This window comes from Vidua chalybeata, chromosome 13 (assembly GCF_026979565.1).
Source record: "Vidua chalybeata isolate OUT-0048 chromosome 13, bVidCha1 merged haplotype, whole genome shotgun sequence".
Taxonomy (NCBI): Eukaryota; Metazoa; Chordata; class Aves; order Passeriformes; family Viduidae; genus Vidua; species Vidua chalybeata.
Genome location: NC_071542.1, coordinates 20,928,527 through 20,956,118, shown reverse-complemented (window position 1 = coordinate 20,956,118; position 27,592 = coordinate 20,928,527). Strand labels below are relative to the sequence as shown.

At 40.1% G+C, this 27,592-nt stretch overlaps 1 protein-coding gene across 1 annotated transcript in view; it reads right to left on the bottom strand.

Annotated features, from left to right (window-relative positions):
* IQGAP1 (IQ motif containing GTPase activating protein 1) overlaps positions 1-27,592 on the bottom strand; it is a 53,951-nt gene that overhangs the window by 13,817 nt on the left and 12,542 nt on the right. Inside the window, exons 3-28 of the mRNA XM_053954442.1 lie at positions 25,073-25,229; positions 24,622-24,699; positions 22,870-22,946; positions 21,439-21,506; positions 20,270-20,383; positions 19,698-19,876; positions 18,962-19,052; positions 18,303-18,466; positions 17,180-17,264; positions 15,971-16,134; positions 15,458-15,618; positions 14,823-14,947; positions 11,412-11,575; positions 8,632-8,722; positions 7,487-7,648; positions 6,981-7,123; positions 6,467-6,637; positions 5,714-5,797; positions 5,544-5,615; positions 5,383-5,452; positions 4,413-4,621; positions 3,224-3,379; positions 2,846-3,009; positions 1,853-2,077; positions 479-619; positions 306-390 (exon numbers count right to left, since the gene is read on the bottom strand). Of these exons, the coding sequence (XP_053810417.1) occupies positions 306-390; positions 479-619; positions 1,853-2,077; positions 2,846-3,009; positions 3,224-3,379; positions 4,413-4,621; positions 5,383-5,452; positions 5,544-5,615; positions 5,714-5,797; positions 6,467-6,637; positions 6,981-7,123; positions 7,487-7,648; positions 8,632-8,722; positions 11,412-11,575; positions 14,823-14,947; positions 15,458-15,618; positions 15,971-16,134; positions 17,180-17,264; positions 18,303-18,466; positions 18,962-19,052; positions 19,698-19,876; positions 20,270-20,383; positions 21,439-21,506; positions 22,870-22,946; positions 24,622-24,699; positions 25,073-25,229 (3,400 nt within the window). The remainder of the gene's footprint in view (positions 1-305; positions 391-478; positions 620-1,852; positions 2,078-2,845; positions 3,010-3,223; positions 3,380-4,412; positions 4,622-5,382; positions 5,453-5,543; positions 5,616-5,713; positions 5,798-6,466; positions 6,638-6,980; positions 7,124-7,486; positions 7,649-8,631; positions 8,723-11,411; positions 11,576-14,822; positions 14,948-15,457; positions 15,619-15,970; positions 16,135-17,179; positions 17,265-18,302; positions 18,467-18,961; positions 19,053-19,697; positions 19,877-20,269; positions 20,384-21,438; positions 21,507-22,869; positions 22,947-24,621; positions 24,700-25,072; positions 25,230-27,592) is intronic.

Below are 27,592 nucleotides of genomic sequence, written 5' to 3'. Positions count from 1 at the left end.
GGTTTACTTTCTAGGAGCAACAGTAAACCCCAGGTCAAGAAACCTAAAGGTCCAAATGCTCAAGATACTAAAAGCAAAACAGAAGCATCAGAATACTTCCTTCTAAACAATGTATTACATCTCAAGCAATGTGTATGAAGCTAACATCAATAGCCTGATGTGAAATATTTTCTATCCGTAGAGGTAAATGAATAGGTTTACATGTGCTCCCCTCCACACATACACCTAACAAGAGAGAAGAATGAGATGTGCTCGCCACAGCCAATTTGGCTGACAATTATTCACAAAGGTGTATAGATCCTCACCTTCAGAAGCTCATCCTCACCAGCATCAGGAAACTTCTCATGCAGGGAGTCTTTTAGGACCTTGGCAATGAAACGCATTCCATACCTGAGAGAAAGAAAAGGTCAAATAAGAGTGCTGCAAGCATGAAGACACCAGCAGCTTCTCAGTGATAACACTGGTGCATCAGACTCACGGGATTTTGTCCACTGAACTAATAATGGCAGACAGGAACTTGTCTGTCACTGTCCTCATGTTTCTGATTGAGGCATCCAGGCGCGTCCTCACCTCTTCATGACTTAGGGCTTGCTCAGGCGTAACATCATACGGCAGTTTGCTATTGGAAAAAGTCAGACATATAAAGGAGAGTATTACTCAGGCTAGTACACTTCAAGAACGTATAGCCTGACAGAGAAACATGCTTATATTCACTTTGCTGCCAAAAACTATGCACTGCCTTTAATTAACCTATTTGGCACCGTGAGAACCGAAATTCTTTTGCTTTTACTTCCTTTACTTTCCCTTGCACTGGCCACTGAGAGAAAGACTCAGCTAACTCAAAATTGAATCTTTTTTACAGCATGCACACTAGGCAAAAAAAGCACCATCCTTAACACATACTGGTACTTCAGACTGTGAATTGGTGAAAATGAAAGCTATGCATTTGAATATTAAGATGATGAAAACTTGGACACAAGCAGAAGCTAGAGTAGCAGCATCCATAAAATCAATATAACATGCTGCTGAAGGAATAGTTACCATTTTTTTAATCAGCTGAAACTATTGCATAGTATTCCAGTGAACACAGACAGATGAAGCTGGTAATTCATAAAGGTGTATCCTAAATCTCATGTATAGAGAAGAATCTGAACACACATCTTCACTTCCATTTTTAACACATCCAGAATTTTGCATAAAGTGTGCAAAGGTATACGACTGCTTTAGATATGGAGGAAGTCATTCATCTGTATGGCTTTTACTTTTTTTTTTTTAATACGTTAAAAAACCCCAATAACGCAACAGAATCCTCAAGTTCTAGCAAATCACAACCACTGAGGAAAAAGAAACCAGAATGACACAAAATCATGTAGCTCAATACAATTGTCATCAGTGGCTCATATTAATTAGAAAGATGTTAGGACCAGGGAGAATTAAATGCAATGTGATGCTTTCTGCCAGCAAGAGCGGCTTTGTGTGCTTGTGAACAGTACCTGTTTGCACAGGCCATGCGTGACATGAACAGGGACTGACATGGAAGCAATTCCCAAATACATTTCCTTACAATACATTCTTTTAGGTTAGAGGGTGTCTCATAGCTAACTATCAAGTTAGCACAGGAAAATACCAAAGAGCATTTCTTCTTCCATCATTTAATGACATTCCTGCTGAATACTCTCAGCACCGTAACCAGAGTAAGAACTTTAGAACTCTCAGATGAAAACTGTCTTGGCGAGACAATCAGTTGGACAGATGCATGCAGTGGAGCCAAGGATGGTTCTGAATGACTAACTGAGCAATGCAAAGCAGCTAAGCAATGTTTAGAAAAATACAGCATTAACAGGTCCCATACCTGGCCTCTCCAGTTTGAGATTCCATCTGGTTAACCCAAGACTTGTAAATATCCACAGGATCAGTTTTGATATTAAGTGACTTGTCATCAATGATTTCCTTCACAACTGGCGCAAGGATCTGCCTCAGGGCATTCTGACCACGGGCACCACGATTGAAACTTACCACCATTTTAATAACAGTAGGATTCCCAGTCACAATTTCGTGTATCTGGTCTACTTTTGATCTGAAGAAGAAAGAATCTATATGAAATTTGAGGTATACATAACTCTATCACTGCCTATGCTTCCCTGGTCTACTGTTCCAAGCATGACTTTGGGGGGGGGGGGGGCAGGGGGAAAGTGGGGGAGACACACAAGTTTTTTAGAAGTTGTTATTTGTTTCAGGGCATATATCATCTTCATGCTTAAAAAGTATTCCCAAAAATGCTTGAGGGCAGTTCCTCAAAAAGTTCATAGCATATTCTTCCTCACAGCAAGTTGTGCCACTCTGCATTGTAAAGTCATGTAACACAGAGCTCCTAAGGCCTAACCAATCCAACAAAACACATCTGAGGACAGCCAGAGTTTCTAACACTGACAGGAAATAGAAATGCCAAACAACAGAGATTTCAGACTCCTCGTTAGCTTTTGGAAATGCAGACAGCTTAGATTTAGATCACTTCCTGGCTCCTAAAGACTGCAGTTTGTTGGACACTGGAGAATTGAGATTAGACTGAATTTTAGCATGACTTTGCATCAGATCAGAAGTAGCTGCCATGTTGAGCAGTGAAATCTTGATTGAAGTGAAAAGCCTTCATCTTCTATGGACATACTTGATTCTTCTTTGACAGACTACATTAATAGGTATGAAATGGGAAAAGGACAATGAAGGGACAGATTAGCATTATCTGCATATAAGCACTACACTTCACATGAAAATGTGCCTCATTTTCAGGAACCAAAACTGCCAAAACTGATTCAACAGCAAGAATGTGCCGTATGCTACCACATACTTGATCTCTTCCTGCAGTGCTGTTTGGAAAAGTCGCAACAACAGGTATTCCTCTCTTTGATTGGATGCATAGTTATACAGCGTGAAGATGACAGAATCCATGAATTTTGTGGATTTGTTTTGAGGCATCTGAAAAATCAGCTTGGCCAAGTAGGTTGGGTTAGTCTACAACAACAAGAAAATTTACTTAGTGTGCATGTCCCCACTGGTGTTGCTAAAAACTAAGGTGGCTCAAAACAGTTGCTGGCTGGACTCAATTTTAAAGGTCTTTTCCAACCTTACTGCTTGTATGGCAACTACAGTGCACAAGCAAAGACTGTGCTAAGACATATAACCTTCTATGACAAAAGCTTACCGAGCAGTGTAAGAAGTTGCTTACCTGAAGTAGGTAAAACAAATGCTGATAGGCTTCCAACTTTTCTCTCTTTTCTTTGCTCAGTGCTTTCAAACCTCCCCTTTGTTTGTTCAGCATCATCATGTCAGAGAGCTGTTCCTTGTTCTTCTTGGTAAGTTTTTTGCTGTGAGAAACAACATCCTGGAAAGAAAGAACAGGTACAGATTTCACTGAGAAGTTTCAAACCAGAAATACTGGAAAACTGAGAGCTACTTCTCTTGGATGCAGAAATGCAGGGTCAAGGAATGCCTGGGGCTATGAAAGTGAAGCATTGTTTGCTATGGCAGTAGCAGTAGTTTCTCCAACTGGAAGTATATGTTCTGCTTTGTTCCTGACTTTGTGAATTTGTCTGAAACCATAGGAGGGTTAGTCACTCTTGGTAGCAATTACAATCAAAGCTGGTAGCATTCTGAAGATGCTTGGAAATGTTTTCCTTTTTTAACCTGGGCTTACAGTTTAAAAATACTGTTCCATATTCAGCTAGCTCACTACCTCCACATACTCTGACAGCAATGGCACTTTTCACTGCAATCATCAGCCCAACCACTGCAGCTACTTTCTAAGATAAATTTCACTACACCAATTGAGATTCTGCACTCAGAGAAGCCTAGTGTAATGAATCCAGGACCACATGAAAAGCTCACCAGTACTTCAGCTTGAAGAAAAGACAATGCTGTATCAGCAAGAGCCTTTTTTTTTTTTTTTTTTTTTTTTGCGGGCGGGGGGGGGGGGGGGGGAAATTAATCACAGCAGCCAAGCTTAGCTAGAGGGCGCTTCCTTTAACCAACAAGCAACCAAGCGGCACAAGCATGTCTCCTGCCTCCAAAATCACCCCCCTGGCTGCAAGCTTGTGGCATGTGACTTGTTTAACCACAAAGGAGCAACAAAAAAAGAGTCTCAAAGCCTTTCAATACGAAACCTGCTGCATTTGTTAGATCAAGATAGTCTTGTTTTTTAGCTTCAGGACTTGTTTCCTCTCCTCCTACAGTTTTCTTTCTAGGGATATATACTAAGTTAGTGGAATGAACTAATAACGTACTAGGAGTGAAAACTAAGTCAGGGGAAATGTCTTCCACTGGGCCTGAGCAACCAACATCTGAGGCCAGGAGCTCTCCATGCTAACTACCACTGGGCTCAATTCTATGTGTAGGTCTCCCAACAACACATTTCTTACCTGCAATGTAATTTTGTTTTTCACTAGCAAACCAATTTTGATGTCCATGAGATTGAGGTCATTTTCCAGCTGCTGATTGGATCGGATCAAGGTTACAACTTCTTCACGCAGTTTCATTAGCTCAAGCTCCTCCTGAAAATCTTGGTCACTCTGATCGAGCAAGTGGACAAATTTTCGAACCACAGCCATAGGTGGATTTTCAGCATTAACTATAGGCAAGAAAATAGACAACACTAGGGGATGGCAAACAGAAGTAAATATATGCCTTATCTATGTTTCAACAGCACATCAAGGAGCACCCAGAGTCAAATTAGTACCATCATGTCTAAACAGCTTCAGACATTTTGATTCTCCTGCTTTGAGAAAACTGTAAGAGAACTAAATCAAGAACAAAGTCAGTATTGGCATAGGGTAGTCCACACTGTCAGAGCTAACTGCAAAGCTACCGTTCTATTTTTCAGCAGGGAAAAAAAAAAAAAAAAAAAGGCAGCTAGAATCAACTTCTCCTTCAAGAACTACCTACTCCCTGCACTGCCCTATCAGCTTCATCCCAACTGCTCCTCAAAACTGTCTTGATGTTGTAAATCACACAGCCAATATCATATTGGTTGACAAGAAGCTTGACATGGCCCAACAATGTGCACTTGCAGCACAGAAAGCCAACTGCATCCTGGGCTGCATCAAAAGCAATGTGGTCAGGAGGTCAAGGCAGGTGATTCTCCTCCTCCATTCTACTCTAATGAGACCCCACCTGGAGTACTGTGTTCAGTTCTGGGGCCCCCAACATAATAAGAAGATGTGGAGCTGCAGGACTGAGTCCAGAGGAGGGCTACAAAGATGATCAGGGGGCTGGAGCATCTCTCCTATGGAGACAGGCAGAGAAGAGTTGGGGAATCTCTTCTATGAATGTATGATCCCTCACAAACAGAGATTTGAGGCACATCAGTTTTATCCTCTTGGCAATACTTACTGAGGGTTTTGTAGTCTTCTCGGGCTTTGTTTGCTCGAATAAAGGCTTGAATTTTTACGACATCATTTATCTAGGATTTAAGAAACAAGAAGCACTTGACATCATTCTGGAAAGAGTACCGAAGTCAGGTACAAAACACATTTAACAAGATAGCCTCTTACGTGGTTTCTGAAATACTGCAGACGGTCTCTGTAACGTCTTCTGGCTTGATACATCCTGGTCATTGACTGAATCTATTGAAGGGTAACCAAAACACTCAGATGGAAACCTTATCTACAAAGTTCACTACCCCAAAGGCTTACCAAAACAGTCAGCAGTGAATCTGCACTACCTTTACTACTTGGTCCTTTTGTGCACGTAGGTAATCCAAACGGATTTGATATGCCTTCCTTTGCTTGTAGCCACGCCATTGAGACTGAAAACAAAACAGGCACACTCACTTTACTTTTCTAATCGAACAGAAGTAATTACAAATCTGAGCTTCTTTGTGTTCCTCAGCTTCCAACTGCCCTTTTGGCTAAATGAAACATGAAGGAGACACGCTTGTCTTAGCAAGAGATACACTGTGTGAAGCATTAACTATTTTCCAAATGTAATCATGAGACTGGAAATTACCCCATGAAGAGCCTGGGCCTTCTGAAGCACAGTTAGGGGTCAAGGATACAGTCAAACAGCCAAGTTGACAGAAACTGTTCTACATGAGCATCATGTGTTAGCTGCTGCTGCTGAGAACAATGGTGTAACATTTTAAGCCTTCCCAGCGGACCCACTGCCATCCACACTGGGGAAGAGAAGTCAGGCAAGGGGTTGGATTACACTTAAAGGGAGAGTGTGTTATTTTAATGAGCTGGGAGTGGGTGTGGAAGTTTTGTTAAATATACAGGCAGAGTATGTGCTACTTAGGCAGAAACAGACATATACTGCTGAAATAATAAAATGGTACCAGGGTGCAAAGCAACTATTGCATTTGCACACATTTCAGTGTGCTGTAACTACCTGAATTGAACAAAAACTGTTAATAAGCTTATGTACAGAAAACAACTGCAGAGTACAAGTTCCAAACAGAATTAAAGGGTATCACTACCTGAATGCAAGTGATTGCTGGGACCTGCTTCTTCAAAAAATTCATTCTTGAGTTGAATTCCTGGCGAACAAGATACCCTCGACAGCAAGCCTGGAGTTTCATAATCAGGTTCTCATTTGCAAGCCACAACTGTTCTCGGTTGTATGCTGCAGTGACTCCAGATATGGTGCTCTGATTTCATGTTATGATAGGAACAAGAGCCAGAAAAAGCAAATGGAAATACAAGAAAAAGGATGTTACATCAGTTTCCACATTGTGATTTAAAGAAGCTCCAAAGTTGTCTTTCAAAAACAGTGACATCATGGTCCTGTACTCTTTTAGTGACAGGATAATTTTTATGAAAGACAACTAGGAGTTTTGACACACACAGTCTGATGATGCCTAGCAAATCAAATGAGTTACGAAGAGCGTTAACATGGCATTGAAGCATTCTATCTTAGAGCTGCACTAAGGGTGGGAGTGGTAAGAACATCAACTTCTGAGAGAAAGAGCATGTGTTAATCTATTACTCTACCTGTATCTCTTCCCGTGACAGCTGAGTGTCATTTTGCACAAATTCTGCTGGTTCATCCCATCCTCCCTCTTTGGTCCGCAGGTTATGGTAATAATGATAGCCTCCTCTCACCCAGTGTTTCACCCACTCACTGCCATTGCCCCCTAAGAGCAGAAACTGCAATTAGAAGTCTGAAACTCTGACAAGTGTCTTACCTTCCACACATACAAATGTTACAACCAGGAAATTTACTTTACAGATTCTTCTTCCTCCAAGCAAGGAAAGGAATGTTTCTGAGTCCCTAATGACCTCATATGAGAGCTACCTAAACACAACACATTCTGTAAGTGGAGAACATTATACTATTCACACTCTTTCTTTTAAAAAAAGCCCTTATTTCACAAAGCATTGACAGCTGCTATCTATAACACAAGATTTTTTCCCAGGGGCTTTTTTACCTCTGGTTCCAATTCCATGTACAATAATCTTACATTCATTTCACTAACAGTTAGCTATTTAAGGTGTACCTGCTGCCCTTTTCTTGACTTCTGACAATTCTTGCTGGTACGTCTCAGCACATTCTGGAGTGACTCCGTATAGCCCAACATCAGGTGAACGCAAGGCACTCAGGGTCTGGCTAACATCACCATGATCTACTGCTTCATTAATGGCCAGAATTCCTAAGGAGACTTAGATAACACCAGGAAGCAGGTTAGCTCAGGGGCTCAGTAGCTCACAGCAAGCACAGAATGGCAGAACAGAGCAAGGCAATATGAACACACCCTTATAGCTGGGCTGTATGTAAGATATGCAAATTTTAAGTGTACATAAACATGAAATATAAATACAAAAACAACTAGACAACTTGCACATAGAGGCCTCTTCAGTACAGCATATCCAACCACGTGTGGAACTGCACCTGACAGCATGTAATGTGTGTGCCTGAAGTCCCAGTATGGTGCTGATTTACCACCAGAACTTTTCAACACACATAGTTACAGCTCTCCTCTGATGTTTGGTTCAGTTAACACAGTTTCTTCTGGCAGAGCCAGGCACAACTCAAAAGAGGACTTTTCAACAACCAGAGCAGTAACTACTTAATTGTTTCTGCAGACAAAAACAACATCGTTATAAAGACTGGGATGCAACAATGGGTGGACCAGTCTACCTGCAAACTGCATTAAGGAGCAAATATCACTGATGTGTAGTACTCTCTGTATCTGAAAAACATGCGAGTGTTTGTCTGGTAATACCTAAGAGAAGCAAGACAACACAACAGTATCTCACGCAAATAAAAGGTAATGCTCCAGAAAACACCATTTCAATAGTGCATGTGAACACTCTCACTTCTAACCAACCACCCACCCACCCACACACAATTAGTCGCAGATGACAAACAATTTGATAGAGATTTGTCCAACAAGGTAACGTGGTCTAATGGTCACATGCAAAACTGGAAAGAAATGCATATCCCCCCACAACAGAAGAAATTTAGAATTTGAAGAATCTGGCATTCACTCCTCAAAAAACCACACCTGCACCAGAAGCCTGTAGGCTCTTTTGATTTCCTTTGCCACATGTACATGACATTTCTAGCCCCCAACTTTTCCTTAAATAACTGGTATTTGGGTGGTAGTGGGGATTAATTGCAATACTGTGTGATAATACTTACATCTCTGGGACTCCTCTGTGTCCTTGTTAGCTTTATGAATCCCATCCTGAATTTCATCTAGCCAAAGTACAGCTGTTTCATCCTGTGTGTCCTGAAGAGAATACAACAAGAAAAATATACAATATCAGGAGAAAAATATCACTATTTTTGCCAAGTAAGATAACCTATATTCAGAAACAGCCAATAGAGTAGTTTTCCATATCAGAGGGAATAAGAAGTATTTCAGTCTTCCTAACTAACTCCAGCACAAGGACACCATGTGGATTTGTGACTGGCAGAGACTACTATGGCATTACCAAACTCAATACTTTCTCTCAGACAAAAAAACTTCTCAGGAAACAGAACAAACAAGAAATTCTATCAATAAGAATCATTCTAATAAGCTGAGCGAACACAAAGCCAGGGACTTGGTACCAGGTAGTCCTAAAGCTATACAACCTAAGAGGATATGATCTCCCAGGAAGTTAGTCCTTCAACAGAAGATGACTACAGAGAGCTGCCGATGCATACCTGTGTGCAGAAACTAATACGCCTTTGGGTAACTAATGTCACATCAGGCTGTTCATTTCTGTGCCCACAAAACTTCACAAACCTGTACAAACTAACAAAGCAAAAAGCATCATATGTGTTGTGGATGAGTGTACACACACAGCAGTCAACACCATGTTTTAAATAATTTAAATCATTAACAGATTGCCTGTTAAGGAGCAGTGATCACACAGTATCCTGTATTTGGGCTGGGAAATCTAGCCAAATGAGCTAATGTTACATGCAGAAATTTGAGAGGAGGAAAGGGACAAGTGTTTTGCAAGCCCCAAAATATACATAAAGAACAATGACCCAGCAGCTGCCAAGCATAAGCTTCTCCCCACCCACTGGTGCTTCCTGTAGGTAACTACCAGAAGAAATGCTAAGACGCAACTACCATCCCTCTGACAACTTTCCTCATACAAACAGAACACAGGAAACCTTCAATTCTGGAATGGAATAATAATCACAGTGCACAAAAGAGCCACTATTTACAATATTCAAGAGCTTTAAGGCCAGACTTCAAATGAACATTTCTTTACATGCTTTCCATATTTTAACCATTGTTTTGGCAGATCTGAAACTAACTGGCTAAATGATACTTCGATCAAGAGCTTAACATGACCTTCACAGGCAGATTTCATCTGAAAGCCAGACAGTCCCACAAGAGCACCAGCAACAGCAAAATTCCTGTCCAGGATGTGGGGGAGAACCATCACTGTAACTCTACTGTACTATCTATCCACAGAAGTCAATCTGAAGACTACCAAAACCATGTTGTGCTTCTCTACACTTTTACTGCTGCAAGACTTTCTGCAAGATACACACAGTGTAACACACTAGAGCCTACTGGTTTCTTCTCTCTCACCTCATCACATCAGAAACATGCATGATACAGTACTCCCCATTCAAGTAAGCAACCGAACAACATCTTCAGGTGAACAACAATCCCTCTTGGCCCCAAGGTACAGAAGTCACTAGTTCATAACAGTTGACTTCAGATTGTGCTTATTTTCTCCACATTGTTACTGTGTAATATGATCTTTCTATTTCTGGAATTATTCCCATGCTGCTGGGAGAAGCCCTTTATTTATCTTATGCCTAAATAAGGTAATGTCATACCAACTCAGAAGCTACCAGCACAATCTGGCACAAGTTTAAGGACAGGATAAAAAGATTTCATTGTTTCATTCTGACTCAGCGAGAGGAAATGCTTCAGCACAAAATGGATGCTGAGGAATATTAACCCTATCAAGACCCTTGGGAAAGCTGTTTAATGATTTTCATCAGAATTGCATACAGTTTTCAGCTATTGTCATCGCACTGGTTTACCTTTAGTCAAAAACAAAATGTTCACCACAGTCTAGACCTTAGCCTCTATACAAAATTGTGCATTGCTATTAGAGCAATGAGCTCTACAACCGAAGAAAGAAAACAAAACACTCTTAAGCCACTGAAAGCAGACTTCTGCTACTTCTCTGTAAATAGATAAGGAAAAAAAAAATCAGCGTCCTATCCCTACTACCCAAAAATCACTTGCGTACACACACGTGCACTCATCATCCTTTCTTATACCTGTAAGAGGAAACTTGCCCTTCCTCTCTTCATCCTCACCTTTCAGTTAGTGAAAACTGCAACTATGTACAAGTCAGTAGAAGTCCTTGGCTAATGACAACTTCCGCTCAAAAAAGTCATAAGCTATGTAAGTGTCATCAGGTGAACAACAGCATAAATTTTGCTGGTAGCATGTATGTAGTTTCACATCTTTTTTCTAATGTATCACTTTACAGATTTTTCTGCTTCCAGAAACTTTCTTTTTTGCCAATATATATATATATATATATATATATAACTATACCTAAGAGTACATATAACACAGAACATTAGAAGAAAATACTTAAGCTTGCAGAACACTTGCCATCAGAAGTTCAGTACTCCTGGAATGAACATAGTCTCCTCGCAAAAACAGATGATGAATATTATTTTTTCACAAAAAAGATACGTATCTCACTTGGGACCTGAGTTTAGCTATAGCAAGCCACCACGTGCGCTTAATATCCTTATAACCATCTCCACAGTTCATGGATTCACACTGTTAGCTGAAATCTCTTTCTGATTGGTTAAGATCGGTTGAAGGTATGCAGAATGCCTACCTCTCCATTGTCACTTTTGACTTCTGACTTTCAAGACCAGTAGGAATCCAGTAACACTAATGCAAAGGTCTTTCAAGAGATGCATTTAACTGCACTCACCTGCGCTTTCTCTCTCTTGGCTCGAAGTAGTGTATCCTGGTAATGCTGTGCTACCTTTGGGGCTACACCCTCCAATTTTGCTGCAGGAGTCTGTAAGGCTTGAAGAGTCTTCTTGGTGTCCCCTTCATCCAGAGCTTCATTAATAAGACCAATTGCCAAAATCCCTAGGGAGGAATGCAAAGGGGGAGGAGAAAGACAAAGTTCCATTCTTGGTCAATAATAATCACAAGCACTGCTTAAGAAGAAAAGTGCAATTAGTCCTTCCTAAATCACGTAACAGCTCAGAACCACAATATTTGTAACAGAAAACATTATTTACTAGCAAAGAAACCAAAGCTATTTCTCCTCCCCAAAGCAGTCGTAATTCTTGAGCGCTGCAATTAAGAAAATAAAGTTTCAAAGGAGAAAAAAAAAAAAAAAAAAAAAAAAAAAAACCCAAAAAAAAAAAAAAAAAAAAACCCCCAAAAAAAACCACCTCAGGGAGACCACATGCAGGGACAAAACTGAATCCTCAGACACTCAGCTCAGAGATTCTAGAAAGCCCAAATGGCCAGAGTTCACAATGTTCCAAGATTCTGGTTTCTCCAGAAAGAAATCTTCACATGAAACTAAGGATCTGCATGAAATACCATTTAAAAATACAGTAACTTCATATGTTAGAAAGCTCTTTTATTAAGGACATATGTAGTATCAGCTGTATTATCAGAGAAGGAGATGCTATTCAAGTACAGTAAAATTTATTGTTCAGCAAAATAAAGACCTTACAGTTAGCTAAATGCAAACAGAATCTACATCTATAGCAACTGATCCTGAAAATCATGAAATAACTCAGGTTGAGATGAATCTCAGAGTTCACCCAATTCAATTCTCTACTTAAAGAAGGATCCAACCATAGTTTGTTCAGGGCAGAACAAAGTCTTTTAGATAAAAGAAAGGAGCTCAGTGTGGGACTCTCCAGCTTTGGTTGTTGTATTCAAAGATTGTGACTCTTCAACACAAGACTCACAAAACAGAAGTTCATACAAAAAGTAGAACATCTTGGGAAAGAGATCACATTTGGATGGAGTAGAGATCAAGGAAAAATATATGCTGAGGACATTGCAAGAACTGCATCACTAAAATGATTGCATGGTTTCTTTCAAAAAACAGACATGATAACTTAAGAAGGCACACAGAAAAAAAACACACACATATACACATACATATATATATCTATATATATTTATATAGATATATATATATCTATACACACATATATAGCCACAAAGCTTGAGGACCTTCTCTGACTAATTTAAGTTATTCATAGAGAGAAGATAAAACTTTTTTAATCTTTGCATAAGGGCAGATACGAAGTAGACCAAAGAATTAGGAAATTCCCCAGGAGAACAATTTACCTCATTATAGCACTTTCTGCAACTTTTCTTACAGGACAAGGAGCGTTAAAAGAAACAGGATGCTGGGACTACACTAACTTTTAGAGTTCCACTGTGACCTCCTACACAGAAAAGGTACTATAGAACTAGCACCGATGTATGCACCCCGAGTGTGGCGCCCTGTTTGTGCGGTTTCAACATATCTACTTGTGTGACCCAAATAGGAAACACAGTGTCTATTTGGAGATGCAGGAAACAAGTTAACCAAGATAGCAACCTTTTAATTTAAAAGTTAACCCTCTCTAGAGTATAAGCTTTGCAAGACGGAACACAACAGACCAAGTATACAACAAGGGGTGGCAGAAAACACCTGCCTGTCTCAGCGTACAACATAAACTTTATCATCACCTCCAGACTTGTGACAAATCTCATCTCTCCCACTTTATGACACAAAGCTCCAAGCCTTGCTGAGATATTAAATATAATAAAACTATAAATATTACAAAGATGGCTTCAAAGTTAGCATCAAACCCAGGAGGTTTTCAGTATTGGTCATAAACAAAAATTAAGAACTCTTAATGAAAACAAGAAAAAGCCCCCAAAATTAAACTATATGAAACAGAACATCACAAGGGTCTACTGGAAGAATAGGTTTGTTTAACTGTACTATTTCCAAGGACCCCTCTCCCTCCACTCTGGATTTTATGTCAACTACTACTGTCTTAGCGCAAGAAGAATCACTCCAATTTTCTTTTCTGATGAAGTTTCATAATTACACTCAGGCCTAGTCCCTTATTAACATAAATACCACTGAGAAATAAAAAGTAAAAAACTTGCAGGGCTAGAAGCATATAAATTACATTAACGCTCATTCACCATTTCCAGCTTGCAGCAGTAATTTTTTTCCTTCATGAGTATTTAATTTTCAGTGCTCACACTTGCTGCACAGAGTGGTTTGGGTTGGAAGGGACTCCAAAGATCACCTAGCTCCAAGCCCCCCTACCACGGGCAAGGCACACCTTCCACTAGACCAAGAAGACTACAGACCAGGCTGCTCCAAGCCCTGTCGAACCTTACACTGTATGTGTATGTATATACTACACCTCTTCCTGTTCTCTTCACTGTAGGCCTACTGACCAAATGCCTTTAAGTGAGTGCAATGCATTAGTGGTGATTCCTCAATCACACCTTTTATATGAATGCAAAGAAACAGGCTTCCATGCTCCAGGTCAATAAGCCATCTAGGGAAACACTGAGCAGTGTGATTGCAGGGCATAAGACACATAGTACAGCTGAAGGATTAACTTCAAGGTCACACTGAGAGCTCAAATATCAGTGCCCCCACACCCAGGGAGCTGGAGTCTCACCAGTGATCTGTGTCAGACATTTGCAACTTCAGAGGGTTTTTGCACATCTTCTGATTACGGAGCTAAAGTACTGGCAACTAAACCGGGGAATGAAATACTGGGAAGGTAAAAAGACCAATGCAGATAAAAAAAAATTAAAAAAAATAAGATAAAAGGAAGAGGAGGAAAACCTGAACAGGGAAAAAGTAGCCATCAAATAATAGGATAAGACTTCAAGAAAAATATCTTTTACTGAAGGCAGCAAATTAGGAAGAAGGGTGGAGCACTCCAAGACAAGGCTACGACTAATTGAGAGATTTTGGTAATACTACCTTAAATTTGGGGGACTGAAGCAAAATGAGAAGATTCTAGACTAATCCCAGACACTGACACCAGACAATGCATTTCCAATGTGAAAAGGGTTGAAATTTACACTGGAAGGATTAATAAACAGCTTTGAAATACTGACAAACACAACAGACTGCTTCATCTCTCCATCAACAAAAAGTCCTGTAATCAAGACTTTCATATTATGGAACACCAAGTCTTGTTTACAACTAAGATCTTCCTAGATATCTAATGTATAACACAACTACAAATCAATCAGTAGCTTTCTGTATTGACACACATGTAATTTTAGCACTCCTTATAACCTACGATCGGTCTACCATTAATTGAACAGAAAAACTTACTTTCATGTTCTTCATGCACAACTTTATTCACATGATCAACACATGACTGGATATCATTCCATGTGATAAATTCATTTCCTTCTGCACTTCTTTCAGCTTTCAGCTTCACCAAATCATCAATGTATCTGTCAGAAAACAAAACCCAAGCCCAGTAAACATGACATTGCAACAAGCTGCTCAGGGAGCACACAACCCAGCACTGAGAACTGCACACAAAGTGGGAGAGGTAACATGAGGGTTGAAACTGAAAATGGGGAGAAAGAGAAATGTTAGCACAAATGTGAAGGAGGCTCAAACAGACAAAATTGCCAAAAAGAAAAAAGCACTGAAACACCGAATAAGGGTTCAGGGCAAAGAAAACAGGTGAGCTGGCATAAGTACTAGTGACAACCTAATGGTATTACAGCATGGCTTTAATGTGAAATCCATGAGAAAGCACTGAAAGACAGCACGGGAATCAGACCAGTAAGAAACAGTAATCACAAAAACAAGATGCAAGAGAGAGCAAAGATTAAATCCACACTGTAACAAATAATGTAGAAATAATGTAAAATTTAAGAGAAGGAAAATAAAATTCATAAAGTCACAGAATAGATGCAACATCAAGGATTGCTACGATTCCTTGAATTACTCACCTCTGCGAGTTCTCATCCTCAATGTTTGTAAGGCCTGTGACAGGACTGCTCAGTTGTTTCCACACTGTATTCATATCCCCTGAATCCAAAGCCCTGTTAATCAGGGCCACAGAAGACAGCATCTCTACAGCAACAGATAGTTCTGGATGGGTGAGGTGACCCTGCATACAAAGCGGACGATAAATTAATTCTATTCGTTCTATGCAAACTATTGCTGCACATAGAAAACAATGGAGTAGCTGTCAGAACAGACATGTAACAAGGCAAAGGGACATCCTTTAAGACAACAAAGTAGAAAGGTGAGTATCATACAGCTAGAGCACCAAGTAAGAGACTGAGCTAAAGTCCGATCAGATCAAGATTAAAGGATTAAACCACATCAGAACAGACTGAACACCAAAGCAGTTCTGTGAAGACTCAAGACAGGTTTGTTCCAGAGAACACATGTAAGAAAACAGGTAGACCCAGTGACCCATGCCAACTTTCAGAAATAACAGAGAAGGTGATACTTACTTCAGGGCTCTGTTGCTGTAAGGTGGCCAGCTCCCTTTGGTAAAGATCTGCAGCAAATGCATAAACCTCTGGTAACTGGGCCTCTGGATTCATCATTTCTGCCACAGTCTTCTCCGCATCACCCATTCGAATTGCTGAATTAATTTTGGCTACTGCTGCCAGTCCTAGAAATTCAAGAGCACAAAAAATAAGGAAGGCAGACAGTTGAGACTCCCATAATAACAGCACTTTCATTTTACTCAGGTACTTAACTAGAGAAAGAATAATACCCAAACTGCAGAGAAAGACCCAAACTCTCAGATCCATACATCCCCAGTTAGCTAGTCTTCCATTGCTGAAGACCATTAAAACATGCAATGCTCATATTTAATACTAGTTCACCTTTTTGTCTGATTATCAAGGGACTGTTTTACCATTTCAGTATTCTGATAGTAAGAAGCCTCATTGCAAATTTTGGATGGGTGAATCATACCAATTTTCTCTTCCTTTCTACCTTTATCCTGCTCAAGGCAGTAACACAGGCACTCCGTAGTGGGTACATGCTGGCTAACTTAAAACACTGCAAGAAGGTAAACAAATGTGGACTTCCATGCCTAACAAGTAAGGTACTTCAAAGGTAGCTGCCTACTTAATTCAGCATTCGCTTTTTTCCTCTTGTATTCTAAATCCTCTCTCCAATCTCTAGTAGTCTCCTTTCTACCTATCACAAAGTGAATTGCTCCTGGACAGTAAGAAAGCTCTGTGTGGTCTCAGAAGCATCTATCAAAAAACAATCAGCAAATGATCTGCATTTTATTTACTACCCGATATTCAGAAACAGTAAAGGTTCTGTAGCTCAGTGTGAACAAATCAGCAGATAAACCTATCTTTCACATCTCTTGGAGCAATCCAGATTTTCTTCACAGATCCACAACACAAAAATTCATAAAAGTATTCTATAAAAAGAGGTTATTTAAGAAGGATGCAAAAAGCCTATGTTTCTTAATTCAAATTAATGTTTTAATGCTGTTATCTCCAGCCACGTTGTAACAGCTGGATAAAAGACACTGCAAATAATTAGGGCAACCAGCTCTCTTTAATGTTCTTAGCAGCTGTAAAGTACTTAAAGAACATTCACAATGACCATTCATAATAGACCCAAATACTGTGCTGCCTCATTTTCTTGATCACATCCATGGTGACTTTGCTTTGATTTCTGCTGATCCTTACTTTGCTGGTACTGTTGTGCTGCCCTGTTAGCAGCATCCACTCCCAACTGCAACTCTTCCTTCTGCAGAGGACCTGTAAGGCCAGCCTGAAGAAAAAACAGAAACTGTAAGGGTGAAACAATGCCAAGTTAATTTCAATTACCTCAATAAAAATACTCCACTTGAACTTAAACCAGAAAGAATATACATAAGGAAATCAGAAATGACTCACCAGATTCTCAGTTCAGGTGCTGAAAGATTGTATGCATACAACCTGATCTTTTTTCTATCAGAACTGCAGTCCCGTGAACATAGCAATAAAAGGCAAGACTGCTTCCAAAGTGGTAACACATTTAAGAAAAAAGGCACAACTTTGTGGGAAAAGGCTCCCTGTACATGAGCTGCGTGCTGGAGCGAGACTAGCAATTGTGCAGTTTGGCATGAAACAATCCATTAAGTAATGTTGCATTTTACCTCTGAGCAACTATAGAGTTAGCAGATCAAAATGGACAACAAGCAGCTTTGGCTTATACATACGTGCTTCTTGGACTATTACAATACTACACAAATACAAATAGAAAACAAGACTGAGTAACTAGGGGGGAAGGAGGACTTTAACAACTTGGGCAGCATCACAGAATCACTGAAGCTGAAAAAGACCCTTAGGATCACTGAGTCCAACCATACACCTAATACTGCCAAGTCCACCACTAAACCATGTCCCTAAGCATAATGCCTTCAAGCGGTCTATGACAGTAATCTCCACAGTGAAAGTAGTTCAGGCTTATCTGACAGATGTTTATAAAACACATATATTCACATTATTTGGGCACTGACAATAGCAAAATGAGGGAGGACACACCTTAATTTTAATAGTTCTATACACACACAAGTTGCTAGTTTAAGGTTTGGTCTATTATATGTACACCTACATATACACATTATACTGGCCTTTCACATGCAGAGATAAAGCCTAAATAATAGACAGGCTTACTAAATGCTTCCATCTCTTAACATTGAATTTTTCTAGACAACACTAAACCATAATGCAGGTATATACCAAGTGATTAGTACATAGTTGTATGGTGAAAGGCGGGAGCAGGGGAAAAACCTCACAAATCAGGGTAATCAACACTTTTCCATACCTCCTGTTTCTGTTGCCTATCACTCAAGAACTGCTTGAAATACCAGTCGCAATTTTCTCGTAGCAATCCTCGGAGTCCCAGGGCTGGTGTTGCCAAAGCTTCATACAGTGCTAATGCATCTCCTCGTTCCAAAGCCAGGTCAATCTTTGATATGGCTGCACGTGCTAGCAACAGAAAAACAGAGTCTTGAGAAAGTCCCATGGTTTACACAACCTACCGCTCAGAAAGAAATACTCTTAGACCTGATAGATAGCAAGTTAGGTATGTAATCCAAAAGAAACACTTCCAGAATCAATTATTAAGTCAATTATGAATTATTAGCCTGAAACACAGGCTAATGGTTGGAAATGGCATGCACTACTCAGGATGAAGATTTGAAGGGCCCAGCAACATGTTCAATCCATTTCCAAAAGGAAGGGTAACAGAAGTCGTAGTGAATTAAGCTTACAACTATGTACTGATAATGACTAAAAAAACCAAAACACGACCAAAACCAACTAACAACAACAAAACCACACAACTGAAGAAAACCAAAACACCCCACCACAAAAACAGGGGAGCTGCCTTGAAATTTTGTCAGCATTACAGAAAAAGAGGAGCACAGGTATCATTTTGAAGTACGCTTTTAGTTAAGACTATTAGTATAACATGACACTTACTGTTCACTTTATTGATGTTTCCCTGAATCTCAGCTTGAGTCAGAAGTTCTTCATACACATCTCTCTCTCTGTCTGAACTTTCTGAGGCAATCTGAAGATGAAATAAAAACTAATCAGGGTTTCTACAGCTTCCTTCTCCCTTACAGACCTTCTAACTGAAAAGGTCAGGAAGGGTAAACATTGACCCCTATAGAGCTGTGATAGGCCATACATACACTGCCTTTACACATGCAAAAAGAAGCCCGAGACATAAATACATTTAGAGTAACTATAGTCGAACTCTGATACAGACAGCTTAGAAACGTCTTATTTCAATCTAATGGCTCTACTGAACACACAGGACATAGAGAGCAGTATACAGAGTTAGGCATGTGTCATACAGTGCTCTAAAGCAACATGGACCACTTCCAGCATCAGTCAGTTTTGCTCATAATTTCATTATTAGGAAAACATACCTGTGAAAACAGAAGGATGCATTCCCAACATAAAAATGCTGACAGGAATTTTGTAACTATGTGGCCCGTATTTCAGACAGCTAAACAGACTAACACAGCTAACTATTGCCTGTTTTCTGCAAGATAGGTTACTGGGGAACGTAATAGAATGCCACGAGGAGTAAATCCACCTAAGACCACACATACAGGACCTTAACACACATTTGGTGAATTCCCCACAGTTTACACTGCAATACAAAATAGCAATGCATGCAAATGGTTTGAAAGAAGAACTGAGCTACCCTATTTTTAGCATTCTCCATCTTGTCTTGCTTTGCTCTGTAGAGTGTGGCTTGGTAAGTGGATTCCAGTTGATCATCCAGATTTATTAGCATGGCATTAGGGTTCTTCATTGCTGCAAGAGTGTCAGCTGGAACCTGACGGTCAATTGCTTCATTAATGGCAATGACAGCAGCATGCACTGAAAAACAAGCCACAGTCTGCCAGTTAGTCCCAAACAAATCAGCTCTGTTAAAAATCAAGAAATCCAGAATCCCTTATTTGAAAAGAGCAGAAAAATTATCTGAAAATTAACTGGAAAGCAAAAGAATCATCAAAGTATCTCTCATTCCATCATGGCTTTGTGTTGTTGAAAAAAATAGCGGCCTACTTTCTAGTTACAATATTTTAAGTGATCAAATCACCATGCTCCAGAAAAAAGAAAAATACACAAGGGAAAGAATAAAAACAACTTCCCAGTTTTTAAAAAGGCCTATCAGAAATACTGTACTAGGCTTAAAACCTGCAGCATTAAAACCAACACTTAACTGATCTGCTGATTTGAATAAGCAAACAAAATGCCATTTTTCCTTACATGCAGCTTCATCCACAGAAAGTTCATTTGCAAGAATTCCTCCAATCTTGCTGAAGGCAGGCATCTGAATACCATACTTCTCTAGTTCAAGCCTCATATTACTGATTTCCTCCTCTGAAACATACGTTAAAATAGTGTTACATGGCATTAGAATTAACAATGCATTAGCAGTGCTGTACTAAATGCTGCTAAAAAAAAAAAGAAATAGGACATCTACAATAGATGACTATTATTATTTAAATAATACTTTGAATGTAACTCAGTAAGTGAAACAAAATAAATGAAAATGCCAAGACATTCTGCACACTTTCCTAAAATCTACATTTCTCCCAAAAACTCATACGGGAGTATTCTGTAGTTTTTCTTATTAGAAAACAAAGCAAGAACTCTCATGAGGAGCTGGAAACCGACTCCATTCTGAGGTACCTCAACTGTGGTTGCCAATAGGTCAGGAAAATGCACAGGGAGTAGTTTAAGATTTTCTTTTTCCCCACAAACAGCCTACACTGAGAGAAGCGAATGCAGTGCGTCAACACATGCGGTTGCTAAATATCATACAACTCTTAAAGAGAGTTAATAGTTCAGCATTTTGTAAGTATAATCAACAACCAATTTGCAGGGACATAAAGTTTATACACCTTTTAAACCAGATGCGTGCCCTCAGGCAAGAGTCTTACTAATGCAAAACACAGAATTTGACACTTTCACAAAAATTAAGGAAGTGAAACTTTGAGGAGGTGTGCGGACACATGACTTTGTGCTGGCATCTCCTGCAGCAGATCAGCTGTCAAACACTTCTTCAGCTGATGGCACCTCTAAACTGGCACAGGAGGTCAGAACCATGTACTAAGTTCCAAATTGAAAACTCTCCCAAGGAGATGGATGCAAGGCTTAAGCATCTTACAACAGTGACAAAAGAGTTAAGACACTGTTATTTGTGAAAGTAAATGAGCCGATGACTGTCTAACTGCCTGGCTCAGAAGCTGGCAAATGAAGTCTCTTTTTCTTAAATTACTAAAACTCCTCACAGCAATTAATTTATCATTTTATTTGCATTTAGGATATCAACAGCAACAATTCTTTAATTGACCTAAATGAGTGTTCAATAACTGATCTAGAAGGGTATGAGATAAAGGCAGCATACGTAAGTGCTGGGTTTTTTTTTTTACCTGTGAAGTCTACCTTGCCATATAAATCCTGAATCTGGGGGGCAAGACCCAGTTTAAAAAGGTACAGGCTAGAAAAGAAAAGAAGCAATAATTAGAACTAGTCATTTTTCCTTGTGGTTCTGACAATGATACAGTTTTAGGAGATATAGATTCAAGGAGAGGTAAGCCAATATAACAGCTGATAATCACCAAGAGAGTGAGCTGACTCTTCTCTTCCCCCCTTCGCAGAACGTAACTGGCCCACCACTATCAAGTCATTGCAGAATTACAGAACGGTTGAGGCTAGAAGGGCACACTCAAGTTTGTGTTGTTCAGGCTCCCTTTTCAAACGAGGTCACATAGGATCAAGTTCCCTAGGATCATTTCAGATGGCTTTTGAGGATCACAACAGTGGAGACCCCACATTTCAGAGCAACCTGTGCCACTCCTTGGTCACTCTCACAGATAAAGGAAGCATTTCCTGATGTTAAGAGGGACTCTCCTGTGGTTCACATTATGCCATTTGCCTCTTGTCACATCACGGGACATCACTGAGAAAAGCCTGGCTTCACATCTCCTTTGCATCTTCCCTTCAGATACTTGCACACGTTGTTGAGATTCCCATGGCACTATATGTTATATAGACTGAATAGTCCCAACTGTCTCAGCCTGTCCTGATAGGAGAGATCCTCTAGTCCATTAAGCATCTTAGTGACCCTTCCTTCAACTCTCTCCAGCTTGTTTGTGTCTCTCTAATGCCCAGAACTGGACACAGGACTGCAGGTGTGGCATCTCCGATAGCAAAGTATTCACTAGGCTGATTTGGCTTACTAAAATAGGGTTAATGTATTCACCTGCAGCCTGATGAGAAATGGAATCACTACAAAGGAGGGATGAACCCATACAGCTGCAGAAAGATGTGTCTGGGAGAAGAAAAGCCACTCCTACTTTTTGCCTGTCATGCTAGCTCAACACAGATCACAGAAAGGCTGGGGTTGGAAGGGACCTTAAAGATAATCTACTTTCAAATCAGCCCACTGCCACAGGCAGGGACACCTTCCACTATCCCAGGTTGCTCCAAGCCCCATCCAACCTGGCCTTGAACACTTCCAGGGAGGGGACAGCCAAAGCTTCTCTGGGTAATCTGTGCCAGTGCCTTACTATCTTCTTTGTTAAAGAATGTCTAGCTCTGCCTCAGAGAGCAGAGAGGGTGGGAACCAGAATGAAAAGGTAGTAATCTCAACATACTTGACTGGCTTTTTTCCTTCGGAATCTGATTCGGCCACTGCCCAAGGCAAAATATTGGCTTCATGGATCTTTGCTGACCTGATGAGATTGTTCTACTAGAAAATTTGCCCTCATCCAGCCTTCAGTTCAGCTCTCTCTCTTGTCACCCTTCAGCTTTGCAGAAAGATTTCAGAAGCAATCAGATTTCTGTCTAGAATTCCTTACCTGAGTGCGTGAATACAATAGATACAGCGTGGCATGTTCTTGCGATCATAGATATCTGTTGTTTCTGGGTAGAATATCTAAAGATAAAACAAAGGTAGCAGTCTGAATTATATTCACTCTATACACCCAAATCACGTCAGCTCAATTCTTCCATGCTACACTAGAGAAACAGCTCATGGAACAAAACTCTTCAAGCTTCTCTGCCCTGGACCAATGCTTCTCCTAATGAAGTGTCAATGCTTCCTTTTGTTTCCAATGTCCAAATCAGAGCTCCCCTTTTCCTGTCAAGTTCTACATATGTGGTGGGCAGAACCTTTCTTTTGTCGAGATACCAGGTCATGAGGTATTAGCAAGGACTTCCGTGACAGCTAAAGGATGTAAAAAAAAAAAAGACTTACAGGAGAAGAGAGAAAACAGAATTTTGTTTGGATTAAATGTGGTTGAGAAACAAGAGGAGAGACAGTTTCAAAGGGATACTGGAAACCCAGACCAGCACTCAGTTTTCCAGAACTTTCTGGAAACCCAGACCAGCACTGAGGTGCTCTGCATACTATATTTTCAGTTAGCTGGACCCAAAAGCTTTCAAACACAAAGCCCTTCAAAGTTTAACAAATAAAGTTTCAACTATTTCAGAAGTCCTGATTTATTGTAACATAATAAAGTATGTTATTTTCCAGCTATTTGAAGGTTCCTTGCTGTTGCCTACGGGCACAAAATAGCATTGCTCTTTCTGTAAAGGCAAGGGCAACTGAATGACCCTTAATTCACAGCATCAGTTCCCTGGCTATTCTGCATGGGAAAATACTTAAAGCACCAGTATCTCTTGTAAATGTACTGAACCCCAGCCCAGTTTCTTCAACATCTTCTTACGCATTTATTTCCACCCAAAGCCTAGCTGCATCTGAAAATCTTACCTCATACCTGGCACTTAATGTCTCTCTGTCTAAATCACTCATTTCTTTTCACCTAACCACCTAACAGCATATTTCAGTATTTCCTAATACCAAATGTGTTTCTGTAAGACCATCATAGATCCCAGGAAGGCTCAACTAGTAAATCACAAGTTATTTAAAAATCTTTGCCAAAACCAAAGTGTTCCATTTGCAAGCACATACGCAAAGAAAACATGCATCAGACTAAAATACAAAATGCCAGTTTTGGTGAGACTATGCATAACGTGGCTACAAAAAAAAACTTGACTATCAGCCCAATGCTACTACAATTCCATATATTTTCAGGCAACTGTGTTTATTAGCTCCAAGAAGTTTATCTGGCCATTTCTCTAGCCAAGTCAATCATTTATATTTGATTAAGTCACACCAGGAACATTTCAACTTGACATGAAAATTTAATAGGAACATCTGAAGAAACAGAGAACATAGTATTTTCTGTTGTGCTGCTACGTTTAGCATTGATTTCTAAAAAAACTTCCACAATCAAACTGTAGTCTGGATACTGCTCTAAAGAATGCATGGCAAGAATGACGTATTGCAGATATTATGCAAGATAAGTAATACCAGGGATATGTTACACAGGGATAAATTATTTTGCTCCTAGTCATTCTCACACACGTAGCAGAATGAAATCTTTCAGCAAGTTTTAGGTGAGAGTTTCTACAGGGACACAAATCTAGAAATTTGAGAATTAACTAGAGTAAGTGTGCTGATTTTTTTTATAACAACAAATGCTTCCATAGAATGCAAAGCTTTTCTGAGATTATTTATTTATTTGGATGTACAAGACAGAAGTTACCTTGGGGAGACCAATCTCAGACATGGCATTCAGCCACTGGATTACATTATCTGTGTGTCGGAAGTGGAGACCAGTTGCCTGAAATAAAAATCGGCAGAAACAAGAGTGAGGGCACTAAGAAACAAAATATCACAGCTGTCAAGAACAGCAGTGAGTTTCATTAACACAGATAGTGAAAACAACACTTTTGCAGGAAAGAAGTCTGAAGTCTTCTATAAACGCTTATATTGACCGTTTATGACAAATTATTTCACCTAAGTGCAAGCTTACATATAAAGCTAAGAGTCCACCCACCACCTCATTTAACCATTGTTCTGGAGTGAAGGCAGAGTTTCTCAGGTAAGACTAATACAAATTAACTTTCAGCTTATTTTCTCACAGTATCTCCATGTGTACATATTCCCATTTTAGATGTCTACCTAAAGAAGTATCCATGGTCGACAGCACTCACCTTATACCTTGTCTGTTCCCTGTCATAGATTTTCTTCACAGAAACCACTTTAGGGGAGAAAAAGTTTCCAAGCTTTGCCAGGTAGACTCCATTTCTCAATCCTTCTTCCAGCTCTGTTGTGGCAGGCAGCTCCTCATTCAAACAGGCCTCCATCCATCTGGAAGTGCAAAAAAACAACAAAGTTGGTCACATGAGTACATTTCTAATTTGTGAACACAACCCCATGCCAAACAAGTCTCATGCTGTCTCGGGGTCTGCGGATCGAGGTGACCCCGAGAATGTAAAAGTCCTCGTTTCCCAGCTCACGCAGCCAAAGAAGGAGGGTCGTATGCGTAGGGTCGGCTTCTCAAGGTTGTTTATTTTTTCTTATCTATAACATTCTTTCTCTGCCCTGCTAAGCTCCGTACAGCAAGTCAGCCATGGCATTCTGTCTGCCCCCTAGGGCGGTGTTTACATTTTATACTAAAAACTACATGTACTATGTTTACAATAACGTGCCAACATCTATAATTTATGTTGGACAGTGTGTCTCTACCTTAAACCAATAGAAAACTGTCACCATCACAGCAAGACATGGAAGGCAAGGAGAAGGAGAAGAAGGTCAGGACACACCCAAATCCCTCCATCCTGTCCCCTCGAACCCCATTCTAAAAACCCCAAAATTCTACTTTTTCACCCTGTGTTAATTCAACTACCACACTACTCAAACCCTTGTGGTTTGTAATTCCTCGCACAAAGTTGGCAGTTTTTTCCACGGGCTAAAATTGAAGCCACAGGTGTTTTTGACTTCATGCAAAGGGCTCCGAGCCCCCTGCCAGGGTCTAGAGACAGCCACAGCAGCCAGACGGATGTCCTGGGTTCCCACAATGCCTCCACTGCTGTCATACTCAAGCATACTATTCACTTAGCACTCGGGGTTGAAAACTGATATAGCATTAACACAGAGCCTGCATCATTAAAATGCTAGTCGGTAACACTTCAGACAAAATATTAAGAAGAGTTCAGAATTCATCAGCCAGAGTTTCAAAAGTAATTAAGACACCATCTCATCTTCCTGTTTCTCCTTCAGCCCACGATGTAGTTTGTACTGGTCTACACATAGCGTGGCCATCCTGTGCTTTTTAACTAACTTAAATCTTCCCCTTGTACAGGTTTATCTCACAAGCACTTCTTTACTCTCGTTAAGTATTTGCTAGTTATTTCAGGACTTGTGCCACTTACTCAGGCTCTTTTAAATGATCTCACAAAGAGGCCCTACAATGTTCACAGAATCATAAAACAGTTTGAGTCAGAAAGGACCTCAAGGCCTATTTAATTCCAACCCTCTGCCATGAGCAGGGACACCTTCCACTAGACAAAGTTGCTCAGAACTCCATCCAAGACTGGTCCAGAACACTTACAGGGACAGGGCAAGCTGCTCCAGGTGCCTCAACACCCACACGCTAAAGAATTTTTTCCCTTGTATCTAACCTAAACCTATCCTCTTTCAGTTCAGTGATGATGTTCTCAAGTCTATCTTCCTATAGATCTTCTCCCACCCTACTATTAACAGGGTGGGAAAAAACAGGGAAAAAAACATAGAACAGACATTCCTCTTCTCATAACTCATTTTCCCTTATATTGTTCCCTTCCATTTCATGTAATGGTATCACAGATCTCATGACAAAAATAAAGACTACAGCAAAACATTTTGAAAAAAATCACTGTTCTCAAAACAGAGGCGCACCTTGATATTTCTTCTGTACAAGCTACTGGGGGCTGTAAACTACAAGCTCAGCTACAGTTTCACCTAAAGATGACCTGCTAACCCCGTCTGCTCTGGTCTCTAAAAAAGGGACCTGCACAACCACTGGCCACTTTCTAAAGTGTCATAGATCATACCTCACTTGTAGCTGAACTCTAAAGCTCTTACAGGACTCGGACCAATTAAGATCACAGAAAGGTGACTTTCAAGACAACAGGGGTCCAAAATAGCAACAGTCCATACTATAAAACGGAGCTGACAGTATAATGTAAACAAAGTTAATAATTTGGCTTACAGGGATGATAAGCCCACATTACTGGCACTGATCTGAAACACAAGCAAGTAGATGATCCTGCTTCAACCCAGTGCACTTTAAATCCCAAATGAGACACCATTGCACTGTGGACTGCAGCCTGAGCCCAGAAAAAGGGTGGGGCTTGCAACCCAAAACAGGACCTAGAAAGCAACAAGTAGTAGTGTTTACCAGGAAGAAAAGGTTTCTGGGAACACCTGGCTAATATCTATACATAAGCTACAAAAAGAAACTCAGTTCTTCTTAAAACTACTGTTTTTCCAGGTTTTGCTGCTTTCCTCTCAAAACTTAAGTCACTCTTGAATATTACTTAAGTTCTAGAAAAATGCACATACTAACTGAATATGTGATAAACATGACATAAGTTTAAAAATTCTGGACCATTATCAAAAATGTCACTTGCATGCAACAGACCATTAGAACCGAAGATTCCTGAGAGGACGCAGAGCTCCTCAGACACTGA